The sequence below is a fragment of the Dasypus novemcinctus genome, chromosome 20 (genome assembly GCF_030445035.2).
Source record: "Dasypus novemcinctus isolate mDasNov1 chromosome 20, mDasNov1.1.hap2, whole genome shotgun sequence".
NCBI classification, from domain to species: domain Eukaryota; kingdom Metazoa; phylum Chordata; class Mammalia; order Cingulata; family Dasypodidae; genus Dasypus; species Dasypus novemcinctus.
The window spans coordinates 40,584,528-40,597,473 of NC_080692.1; the positions used below are offsets into that span (position 1 = coordinate 40,584,528).

A 12,946-nucleotide genomic window follows, 5' to 3' on the forward strand; every position below is an offset into this window, starting at 1 on the left:
TTCAATATTCTTTCAGTTATTGTGTGAATCTCCACCCTCCATGACAATGCCCCATGAACTTTTGAACACATTTATATGCCTTATATGTCTGCCCAGGTGAACCTTCCCCCTTGTATTCCCTATTGCTGACACTTCACACAAATGATCTTCCCCTGCCACAGTTGTAACACTTCTGTGATCCAAAACGTCTTCAAAAATGAAGCCAATAAAATAGCCAAATACAATTAATAAGTAAGTGTATGTCCAAGAGACTTGTATCTTTGGGATGTCCATGTGCCAGGTGGGCCCTGAGCCTCAGTGCAGTTGCAACGTCTACTCTCCAGTTCATTGGACTCACCAGGACAACTAACAAGGAGGTGAGGATGGACAACCCCCAAACCAAGGAATGGAGAGAGTCTACAACTGCAAGCAAGAGACTCCCATCCATCAGCCATATGGGACTGAAGCCCCCTCTCAATTAAAGGTGGAGTGGGCATCACCATCCCAGAATCCTCAGGATTGGGGAATGAACTATGGACTAGAGTAGACTTACTGGTATTCTACTATAGACATATTATGATTCTAGCAATGAAAGAAATTATATGATTGGTGTGGAGGCAGTAGCTGCTGGAGGTTCTGAAGTCAGGGAGAGGGAAAACAGGTGTAATTCGGGGGCACTTTCAGGACTTGGGAATTGTCCTGAATGACACTGCAATGACAGATAAAGGCCATTGTGTATCTTGTCATAACCTACAGAACTGTGTGGGAGAGAGTGTAAACTACAATGTAAACTCTAATCCACACTTAGTGGAATGCTCCAAAATGTGTTCATCAATTGCAATGAATGTACCACACTAATGAAGGATGTTATTAATGTGCTTAAAAGTGGGTAATGTGGGAGCAGGTCATATGGGAATCCCCTATATTTTTATGTAACATTTATGTAATCTAAATATCTTTAAAAAAACAAAAAATATATTTTTAAAAAAGATAGGAAGGACAAAAGGAAGAGAGGGAAAGGAGATAAGAAAAAAGAACAAGAAAATAAATGAAAATAAATCTGCTATTATGTAACTTTTCCTTTGCTTCTCCCACATTTCCCTGCAGTAGCTAAAAACCAGCAAGATAGAACAAATATTCAACAATTATGGTGTGGGTATTGATCAGTCAGAATCATTGATCAATCAGTATAATTAGATAGAGCATTGGTGATAAACAACTGGTACACTGATAGCAGCCCATAAAAGCTGAATATCAGCTCTGCAGGTAATAGACCTTTGACAATGGGAAGGGTCAGCTTTGGTGCACCTTATGCCAAAAGACCTTTGTCTGATTGGAAAAACATAACTGAATATGATAAATGAAAGAAAATTTAGAGATTTGTCAAATAATTTGTAAACTGATTCACAAAGCCCTTACCAAGGCTGCCATGGAAGGAAGGATGCCAAACAGAAAACCTTGATTGGTCAACCAGAGCAGCTCCACTTTCATATATTGGTCTTATGCATAGATTTTGTATTTGAAAGGTGTTCCATGGTTTTTAAAAGTTTAAAAATAATTGGACTCATCCAAAACTTATTTTACAGAAGACAAACCAGAGATGTTGAATGGTTAAATCAAGGGCAGAAGAAGGCTAGAGATAAAACTAGGCCTGCAAAGGAGAAAGACTTGTGTAGACATGGCATCAGCCTCCGGAAGAATCATTAACCCTGCCCGGTTCAGTCCATGCCACTAGAACCACACCACGCAACTCTCCTCAAATACAACATGTGGCATCTGTCAGTTTCTGGGCTTACTTCCTTCACTTCCTCAATAACAGAACACATAAATCCACTTTATTATTCACAACTCGAAAAAGAAATCATTCAATTAACATAAATGTTTTTATTGAGCATATACTTTGTGTCAGGCACTGTGAATAAGGGTTGACCAAAACACAGTTCTTAATCCTTCAAGCATTTTTAGACAAGTGGAGGAGAAAGGCAAATATAGCAATAAACAATTATAATATAGTGATAAGTAACATGATATATTCATGCATAGGGTTTTATGCAAAAACAGGAGAAAGCTACAATAGAAGCACAACTAACTTAGCCTGGGTGAAAGTTTCCGAAAAGAGTGAACTCCTGAATCTTAAAAACTGAGTCAGAACACAACAAGCAGGTGAAGGATGGAAAGATAGTCCAGTTAGAGGAAATAGCCTGTGACACAGGGTGGGGTCATCACGGGCAGAAAAGGGTCCCCATTCCATATGGTTCCAGAACAGAGCGAAAGGCTAGGAGTGGAGAGATGGAGCTCTACAAAAGATAGTTAAGTGAGCCTCAACAGACTCCAGCACCTACAATCTGACTTATTGGGCTCACCACACTCAGCTAAGATGGAGTTGAAGAAGGACAACCACCACACCATGGAGCCTAGAGTGATTACAACTGAAAGTGGGAGGATTGCATCCAGCATCCAGGTGGAATCTGAGCCTCCTCTTGACATAGAGGTGCAATGGACACAACCAATCCAATGTCCACATAGAAGAGGTGGCATTGGATTGGGAAAAGTGGACATGATGGCTGATGGGTATGGGGAAAGGCAGGAAGAGATGAGAGGTGGAGGCGTCTTTGGGACATGGAGCTGCCCTGGATGGTGCTTCAGGGGCAATCACTGGACATTGTAAATCCTCACAGGGCCCACTGGATGGAATGGGGGAGAGTGTGGGCCATGGTGTGAACCGTTGACCATGGGGTGCGGGGGTGCCCAAAGATATACTTGCCAAATGCAATGGCTGTGTCATGATGATGGGAGGGAGTGTTGCTGAGGGGGGGGAGAGGAGGGGTGGGGGAGGTAGGGTTCAATGGGACCTCATATATATATATTTTTAATGTAATATTATTACAAAGTAAATAAAATAAAATTTAAAAAAAAGATAGTTAAGGCCCAATTATGAAAGCAATCAGGAGACAGATAATTATTAGGTAGAGAATGATAAGATTATTGTTGTAGCAAACCCTCTCCAGTTGCATTGTGAAGGATGGATCAGGAGGAGAGAGACAAGCTATCTGCAAACCCTTTAGGAAGCCAAAGGAAGAGCTCCAATGGCAGGTAACACAATCCTGAAACAGGGAATCGGCAAGGGAATGAATAAGACCTTTAGAAGCAAGAGCAGAAGAGTTTAGAGATGAATTGGAAATGGGAAATGAAGGAAATGTAGGGGGGAAAAAAGGGGCTCCCAATTTTCTAGCTTGAGCTAATTAAGTGGATTAATAGTGCCATTCATGAGAGTTAATTAAAACAGCAGAAGCAGATTTGACTAGGAAGATATGTTTACTTTTTTTAATATTTTACATTTAACAGAATGGTGATTAAATGGGTAGGGATACTGAGTAGATTGTTAAAAACAGATCCCCAAAATGAAGTCAGGTCAAAGATTTGCACATCATTGGTATGTACATGGTGGTCAAAGTCATGAATGGGTATAAAATAACCCAAGAAGACTATTTTGTCTGAGAGGAAGGCTAAGAAGAGAAACTCTAGGCAACATAAATATTTTAAGGGCAAGTAGAGAAAAAGGAACCCACAAAAGAAAACGAGAAAAGACATCTGGGGAGGTAGGGAAAAAAGGAAAAGAGTACAGTAAGAGAAGCACAGGAGATTTGCACGGAGTAGAGCGATCTTACAAAGTAGCTGACTCGTTCTTCTTTTCACTAGAACAACCATAAAAAAATACAAAAAGGATGCCAAAGTTATACTATCAGTAACATTGTCAAGTAAGTGTAATGGTTAATGCCTTGCTGGATCCTAAAAGGAAGTCCAGCTAATCAAGTTTTGGCTAGATCTAGTGTTACAGCAATTTCTATCCGTCCACAATATGCTCCTGCCTTAGAGTCACAAAACCTTAACAGCAGGAGAAAAGTCAACATAATTCACTGCAGCTGCCTCCTGCGCTGGCCTGGATCCTTTCAGTCCTCTTCATCTTTGCTGGGCTCTTTCCACATGAATTTGGTAACACTGCTCCCACACCTCTGTTCTTTGCTAGGATTCAGTGCCTAGGGCCTGGTATACAGGAGAGCAGTTCCCCAAACGAGGCTATAAACAGTGGAAGAAGCTGAGGTAGGAAGAGTGGTGCGAGCAGGGCACACTGGGGTTCTGGCTTTCCACGTGCTCAGACAGCTGGTCATGGGAGCAGAAGAGCTACCAGCTCTAGGTCATAATGCGAGCTGCAGTGAAACTCGTCAGAGGCAGCTAAGAGCATTTACTAAACTTCCAGAATATCTGAGATAGCTTCTCTGGTTCCAAAAGCAACAAGTTAAATACAGGGACCAGATACCTTACCAATTCCAATTATTTGCAAACAACAGATTTCAATAGTCTAAAATTGGACTGTTAAAAAATTAAATAGGGCTGTTCATAATTAAGTGGAGAGAAAAAGCAATTAGGCATTTTTCAGAAGATTCAGTAACCTTGAAAAAAAGGAAGTAAACCTAGTACTTAGGTTAGAGACAAATAAAAAGGAGCTTTTGAAGGGTCTCTACGACTGGAAACAAATTTTAGACAACCACTTTTGCTCTCAGTGAAATTATACAAGGACATAATGAAACAAAAGATGACAAATGAAGAAACAAGACAGTAGCTAGGGATGGGAAATGATGCTGGGTATGATGCAGAAAGAAATAAAAAGCTAGAAATATAAAATAAATGACAATTGAGGAGGAAAACCTAATAAGGCAAGACAAAAATTCAAATCTACACCAGAATCAGTACAAAATAAAATCAACAATTGACTTTGAATCAGAAATGGAGAGAACAAATGTTAAAAATGCCCCCAAATGCAGAGGAAAGAGGAAAGTTATAACCTTGACCCAAATAGACAAGGAGAACAGGTACTGAAGAAAAACACATGGAGACTTAGGATTTCTAAATCAAGGATTGATATTCAGAGAATTGATGAGAAAAATTCCTGAACAAAAGCCTAATTCTGGAGGTTAATAATAAAATTTAAAAAAAGAGTTCCCAGAATTTCTGTGTAAAATTCTTTAAAATAAAGAGGAAAAGGTGGGATACCCACAAAGTAATTATTGGGCTGACCTCAAATTTATCTTTCACAGTATTAAAGCTCTAAAGAAAAGGGAGTAATTTAAATAGGCCCTTGAAAGGAGAAGGTTTTAGCCTCAATGTTGCTATTCACAAGCAGGTAATCATTTACACAAGAAAACAGAAAGACATTTTCAGATATGGAAAAATGCTGAAATACTAAGAACCTCTACTAACGGAAAAGATGAACAGAAATGGTAAAAACATCAAAGGAAACCAATGGAACTGAAAATATTAACTTACACTATCTAGCTTATGTTATTTTTTAAATGTTTTAAAAGATGTTATTTAACTTACCCTTATTGTAAGTGTAACTGGATTACTGTCTTGCAGTTTTTCACTTGGATTAAAGTTTGATTTCGCATCCCTTAGGAAAAGCGGTTTCAAAACATATCCAGAACCACCATTATCCAAAAATTTCCCATTTTGCAGATCCATAGGTACACCAGGGGTCTGGAAATTTAAGGCCACTGAGAAAAAAATATTTCAACATTTTCAGAAAATAAAGGGTAGAGTTAAAGAAAACAAATGATTCCCTGAAATTTAATCATGGATTATACATCTCCTAATACAACCACCATTGTTCTAATAATACATGATTTTTGAACATTTTCCTCTTACCATGTCTATCTTAATGTATGAAAGTAAGTTGCAAAGTTTAATCCACAAATCATATTGTTTGAGTAATAATCAAAATGGCATACAGTACAGATTATAGAATAGCAAGGCACATGTCAGATGACGTTCAAGAAATACAAGGTTTTTTTAAACTAGTGCATTAAATGCAGGCAGGAAAAACACTATATTACAAACGTTCAGGTCCAAGGGCTCCTGCTGTCACTTGAGAAGAAAGTGGGAAACAGGTGGAAGAGCAATGGCTGTTAAAACACAGAAACGCCTCCAAGTTGGCTGATAAACAGCCACTGCATTCCTCCCATGCCCTGTCCTCCTCAGCCTCCAGCCTCATCCTGGGCTCCACGCTACCTCGCTCCTCAAATCTATGGGCCTTGTCATAACCCAGAAGCAGACAGGTTAAAGCCTGGAATTTTCTACTTAGTGCCGTCGCCATACCAGCTGCCCAATTTGGAATAGGGACAGTAGCAAAGCTACGCAATCTCATTCACTTTTCAAGACAATAAATGCAGAAGCTGGTAGAAAATGTGAAAGAAATAACTTGATTTGGAAGGGCCTTCAGAAATCTTTCAAGAAAAATAACTTGGTCCTCACTGCCCCCATTTCTGGTTTCCTTTTTTCTTTTTATCCACTATACATATTGTCATGGGTTTCATCTCCATATCCCCAACCCTAACATAGATTTAGCCTTTCCAACCCATTTAGGAATGACTTCAATTCTTTAAACCACCATTATTGCTTGGTCCTAAGGACACAGGACCAAAAATCTCCATAACAAGCAGATCTGTCCCAAATCTGGAAAAAAAAAAAAAAAGGAATTTACTTTATCTCACTTTTAGCTAACAACTCAATATCTTATGTAACATACCCATTTGACAACCTAGATTCCAAAATTCTTGAGGATTATAATTAGAAGAGTCCGTTCTTGTTGCCTTGGGATATATTCTGGTAATGAAATTCCTGGTGTGATAAATAAACTCTTGGGCTAAAAAAAAACCAACAAACAAAATTATTAAAATATTGTCAACGATTTCAAATAAATAACTACTATTTATATTTCTATATATTATGTGCTATTATTTCCCTAATAGTTTCAATAATTTTATATATATTTTCTTTCCAAAAATATTTGAAATTAATGAAAATCAAAATAAATCCAGGCTATTATGTTTAAGAGTACAATTCACTGTTATTTGAAGAGCTAATAGTATTTTATTATGCATTTATGGATAGTGATCATTCACTTGAGAGTAAAATGGATTAGATAATTTACATTATCAGTACCCAATCCCTCACCCCAGAAATTTTCCCAAGAATTCAATTCATCTCTGTTTGCATCCCTCCATTGAAAAAGAACTTGATAACTTACAATACCTCTGATTATTTCAAGAGTCTTCCTTACTGAGATAAGGTCTATGTCTAGTAGTATATACAATACATAAATATATACACACACTTATAAATCTATTTAAGCTTCTACATAGATTCTCTACAAGTTTCTACTAATATGTATTCTATTTAAATCACTTGAAAGCCAAAACTAGTTTACACCCTTTACCATTGGACACCCGACCCTAAACCACATGTCTGTCCTTAGAAAAAACATGCTCTGCACCTCAGTTTTTCCCATGCACAAAGTGACAAACATTAATGATCTCTAAGGACCCTTAAGATAATATGACTTTTGTTAAATGTTTTGTTATTACAAATACAGTTCATGTTCATTTTAGAAAAATGAAAAAAATCAAACAAGAAAAAAGGAGAAATAGTTGTAACGACTGAAATTGTAACAAAGGTACCACACTAACACAAAGTATATTAATGTGCTGTGTTTGGGGGGCGTATATGAGAATTCTGTATTTTCTGCACGATTTTTCTTTACACCTACAACTTCTCCAATAAAAAATTAAAAACCACATGGAGTCCCATCACTCAGTAACAATTTACAAATCACCCTTTGGTACATCTCTTTCCTTTCTTTTGAAATATGTATATACTCATTTTTTAACTGAATCATATTTTTTATTCCCTTATACAAATTACTAACATGAAAATCTTTCCACTTGAATACTATTCACCTCCTACATTATTTTAAATGGCTGAAAAGTTTTTACATATATGAAAAATACTGTTTCTGGTTTTTCACTCTTATAAACATAATGATGCTTACTATGTTAATAGCAATGATGAACATCCTTGCAGTTAAACCATTGACCACATCATTAATTATGTACTATTGACTTTTAGTGCAATATAAAAGCTCTATAATCTTTCTAAGAGAGGATTATGCTACACTTTATGACTCTATTCAAAATTACCTGATCCCTTTCCAAATTTTTTAAAAGTGTTTAATATGACCAAGATCAAGAGAATTAAAACTGTATTTGCGCTGCTGCGTGATTCTGCCCGCATGAAAAGCAGCTAAAGTCCTCCAAGAGTTTGAAGGAACAGAGGTCTGTAAAGCAGGTCATTTAAACTCTCTTGACCACATGCCAAAGAAAGAAACACGTTTAATATCACAACCCAGCGTACACATGCACACACACACATGCCTGTTCCATAGAACAATATTTTTTCTTACTAAATACCAGATATTCTTCTCCATTCTGCTCTATTCTTCTCTGTTCTACTTTAACAGTGGCCCAAAACTCCTTAATTGATTTTTTTGTTCACAACCTACAGTTTACAAAACAAACAAACAAACAAACAAGGCCCTTAAAATACCCAGGATCTAACAGGCAGTTGTGGAAGAGATGAACTAAAGTATATCTCAAAACACTTGGGCACAGGTGGACAGCCCAGTGAGGTCACCAACAGGTGCACCAGCATCCGCATTCCCAAACAGCTTCTCTCAGGTCAACTGCAGGTGCCTATTTTCCTGTCCCGGTGTTTCTGTTCAGGAATACTTATGGTTGATTGCAATGTTTTGAGAAGTATTATATTTGGAGCATCTCTTGCTGTTGTCACCACCCATCCCTTGTTAGGTTTGGGAGATCCCCCGCCATAGAAATCCACGGAAGGTGTGGGTCTGCTTATGTTCTATTTCCCAGGTCTCCTTGCCTCTTGGTCCTCAATCAAACTGAATAAGCATCTCAGCTTTAGAATCAGAAGACAGCAAAGCAGAGATAGAAAGTGCAGCGGCAGCATGGTGCCTCTGGAGTTATGCGGTGCACGCTTTGCACAGCTTCCTGGGGGCCTCTCCATAACCCTACATGCACAGCCGCCAGCTCTAAGGAACTCGGAGGTGCCTCCTGAAGCTACAACGTCCACCCCGTTGCCAGTGTCTCCACCACAAGCTTTCCTCATCTCCTCCCTACCTGAAGTCTCACCCTTAGGCTGCAATCCGAGGCATCTTCCAGAAATACACAGTGAATCATATGAACCATTAGATCTCAGTATTTCTCCTACATACGTTTGCTTTCTTGGACTTTGGCCCTGCCAACCTCTACAACCTAGTCACTCATTGCTCTCCTATATAAACTGCTTGGCACAGACAGTTCCACCACAGCATCCACACTGGATGCTCTCAATCAAAATTTCATGGGGTAAAAAAGTTCGTTAATGACTAAGGTCCTCAAAATAGTATTTAATTTAACCTGAGGCATATAACCTCCTTTTTACTTATGTTTTATATAGTGAAATGTTATAACTATATACAGTATCACTGACTGATCTTGACTCCTTAACAGTGAATAGCTTGTTTAAAAACTTATCTGTTTGAATGATAAGAATTTACCTTTCAGCTTTGAAAGTTTTCGGGCTTGTGTCTCCCCGATAGAATTATTTTCATTAAATTGCTGATACAGCCTTGAATGTTGAAAGGTTCTGAACTTCTCAGCTTTAGTATAAATGACAAGATCAGATAGGGCCAGAGATATTTTTACCTTCGTGGGCTAAAAATACAATACAGTAATTTTGTATATTTGCCTATGCTTTCAAATCTATTATTTTAGGCTTTTCATAATATTGTCTTCTCAAAAACTATTTGGGTCAAGTCAATGTGTTTATTTTTTATGACTATAGTATTTGATGTTAACATAAAATAATATAAAATCTAAAACTCCAATAATGTAATATGTACTGACAATGACAATTATTATTTCCTTTTTTCTGAATATTTGTTTATCCTCATACATTATATAAATTTATGAATTTTAATTACAAGTAAGTATAGTACCATTTTTATCTAATAACTGGGAATCATTTCCATTATACAGCAGACATTTCCTCTTTTACAGTCTAGCATCTAACTCCTCTACACTTCTGTTAATACTTTCCAAGGTTTGTTTCAGGGAAAGCACTCCTTGCTCATGGTCCATCCATGTGCAGTCCAGGCCTGGTTAATCAGAGCTTTGTATCCCCCAAGCAAGAGCCATGGGCTCAGGGCTGTGCACATACTGGATCCTAGTAGATGTGCAACAAAAAAGTGTTGGGTCTGCTGGGAGATAGGTAGGCATTCCCCTGAATTTGTACACGAAAGGATGGTGTGCTGCAGCTTCGACAAAAATCTTGCCACCAGCACAGAGACAGTGGAGCCAAAAGTGGAGATGGAAAGGAAGTTCTGTTGGCCATGCCTGAACATTACACCAAGTCATGCCCAAAATTAGAGTCCCTTTCCCTGAAGCTTTCATTTATTGGGTCAATTAACTCCCATTTTATTTAAACCAGCTGGTTTGGTCTTGTGGCACAGGTAGCCAAATACCCCTTTCATGCTGGTTTGTATGCCCAATGCTATCGATTATAGAAATTGATTTCCTCATGCCTCTCTTCTAACAGCTGTGCATCTCTGCATCTTTTGTGCACTGCAGTATGCCTACTGCAAAGCGCACACGTGGAACTTTTCTCAACTATAGGAAAAAGTTTAAAACTGTTAGGACAGAAAGAGAGACAACTTTTTAAATTTCTTTTCCACTGCCAATCTTTTGCAAAGTAAATTTTAAATTTACTTTGTTTTTATAAAGAAGAAAAAGATTTTTCTCTCCAAACTTGTTCTAATTCTGCGCCAGTAAGAATGTTAGAAAAGTTTTCAATCACACAGAAGGTTTTCACAAAGCATCATCTCACCTTCTTTTTCCTGAAAAGCATTAATCCGCCTTTTTTTGTCTCTTCTTCCTTTTCTTCCATTTCTTTTGCCAAAAAAACTTCAGTGCATTTGGACTCAATTTCCTCTTCTTCTTGCTCGGTCTCCTCATCTTCTTCATATTCTGCTATCTGGCCATGCTTATCAGAACCTCTCCTCTCACGGGTTTGTGCCAAGGTTCCTATTTTTTTGTTTTTAACTAATATTTTGAACTTTAATGCCTAAAAAAACCATTTGGAAGAGAGATAAAATTACACATTTATGGAGAAGTTTCCATTGTACCAGTCGTTGTAAAGTGTTTCATCCTATTTACGATTAGCCCACAGTAGTAAGATTTGTAAGATCCCCATTAGGATAAGAATATATTTTTTCCATACCCCTTATTCATGCCCTATTAGAAACCAGTAATATTATGGCATTGACCAAAAGTCACCAAAAATAAGCCTATTGTGATTGGGGGCTACTGCAGCAGTTCCATATCTTTTACTTTCCACAAATAGGCAATTTTACAAACTTTTGAAATACGTGAAAAGTACATGTATGTTTAAAATGCTTGCCATGTTGTTTGGGGCTGGAATTTTACAACTTCTGGTAGGAAATGCTTCAGGTCATCACTCTCTGACACAACAAAGAAATATTAAATGTCTATATCTTTTTTAAAAATTTTAAATCTATTAAAAAATAAAATAAACAGCAATAAAAAATTGTTTATCATAGTGTCTAGCTTTTAGTGTCTCAACTCCAGCATAGTATCTAGACCATTTAAATTAAGCATTTATAAAACCCATTCCAATTTCAACTGTATTATACCCAAGCATCTTTAACTTAATATTCCCTGTCAATCAAAACGAGGAGGATGGCAAAATTGATCATTCGTACCATTCATTCTAAATCCAAAGCTTTCTGGTTTCTTTCTTTCACTTAGTTAATGATAAAAAATATATACATTAATGTAACAAATATATTTTTTAAGTGCCTGCTAAACTATAGACAATGCTGAAATCTGGATTATGAAGCAAATTCTTTCTCTCAAAGGAGGAGAGCTCATCCCTTCCTTCTTTCATCCACAGGTAGCCACTCAAATTACTGCATTGTCTTGGGCCTTTTCTCTTTTACCATGTCCTTCACATTATTTTCTAGTACGGAGTTTTCTGAAGTACACTCTATAACCATATGCATCAAAAGGACCACCTGGGTACTTGTTAAAGGAACAGATTCCAAGGTCCTATTTCAAAATTAGAGAATTGGAATCGTAAGCTGTGGCAAGCATTTTAAACATATGCCTCTTTAACAAGTCTCCAGATAATTATTTCTGCACACCTCTATTTCAAGGAAAACTTCAATGAAAGCTAAATATATGAATGCTAAAAATAAAAATAGATGTGTATATAATAGGAAAAGAGAGTCTAGTCCCAGAAAGCTAAAACTTATTATAATTTCCTGAATTAGACCCATGACTCTTGGATTTTATCTTTGATTATGTGTTTCCAGCATGTTGCACAAATTCTTTAATATTTCTTTTCTCTGGCCATTAAACACATTTGTCTGTGAGCATTCCCATAAGTGAGAGCTTCACAATTTTTCCATTTATCTAATAATTTCTTTTTGTCTATCTCAAGTATACAATAAGCCCTACTTTTCTTGTTACTACTTTCACAACACTTTCATTTTTTACATTTTCCACTTATTTAAATAAAATACTAAGGGAAAATATAAAGAAAGATTTAGTATGTTACAAAAATATTTCTAACATACCAAAACTATGACTGCCAAAATAAAATGATTGGTCATTAAACAACACTCTTGTGCAAAAGATCAAATGTTCATTGATCACCAGATAAAATTTGGGGTAAGGAAAATGGGCCAGCAATGGAAATTAAGAAGTCATAGAATGAAGAAAGCCTGAAGAATGTGGTATTATGAAAAAAATACTTCAAGGAAAGGAAGAGGGAAAGATAAAATGAAGGGATAGCTAGAAAGAGGAAATAAAATCCTGAGCATAAAGGTAGGGCCATTTTTTAAACCAAATACTTGAGTATGCTCAAATGAAGATGGGAAGGGGTCAATAGAGACAGAAAAACAGGGGGAAAAAAAAAAACAGTAGAAAAAAGGGTGCCTGCCACCTGAGAGATTAGAGATTGAGTATGGGTTCTAACCTATTTATAGCTCAAT

At 37.1% G+C, this 12,946-nt stretch overlaps 1 protein-coding gene across 4 annotated transcripts in view; it reads right to left on the minus strand.

Annotated features, from left to right (window-relative positions):
• Positions 1-12,946, minus strand: part of PLCZ1 (phospholipase C zeta 1) — a 71,370-nt gene that overhangs the window by 34,399 nt on the left and 24,025 nt on the right. For all 4 annotated transcript variants that reach the window (XR_009182094.1, XM_058282851.2, XM_058282852.1 and 1 more), the window contains exons 7-10: positions 10,759-10,995; positions 9,431-9,587; positions 6,563-6,679; positions 5,359-5,531 (exon numbers count right to left, since the gene is read on the minus strand). Coding sequence is in view for 3 of the 4 variants with exons in the window: in XM_058282851.2 (XP_058138834.1) it covers positions 5,359-5,531; positions 6,563-6,679; positions 9,431-9,587; positions 10,759-10,995 (684 nt within the window). In the remaining variant the exon portion in view is untranslated. The remainder of the gene's footprint in view (positions 1-5,358; positions 5,532-6,562; positions 6,680-9,430; positions 9,588-10,758; positions 10,996-12,946) is intronic.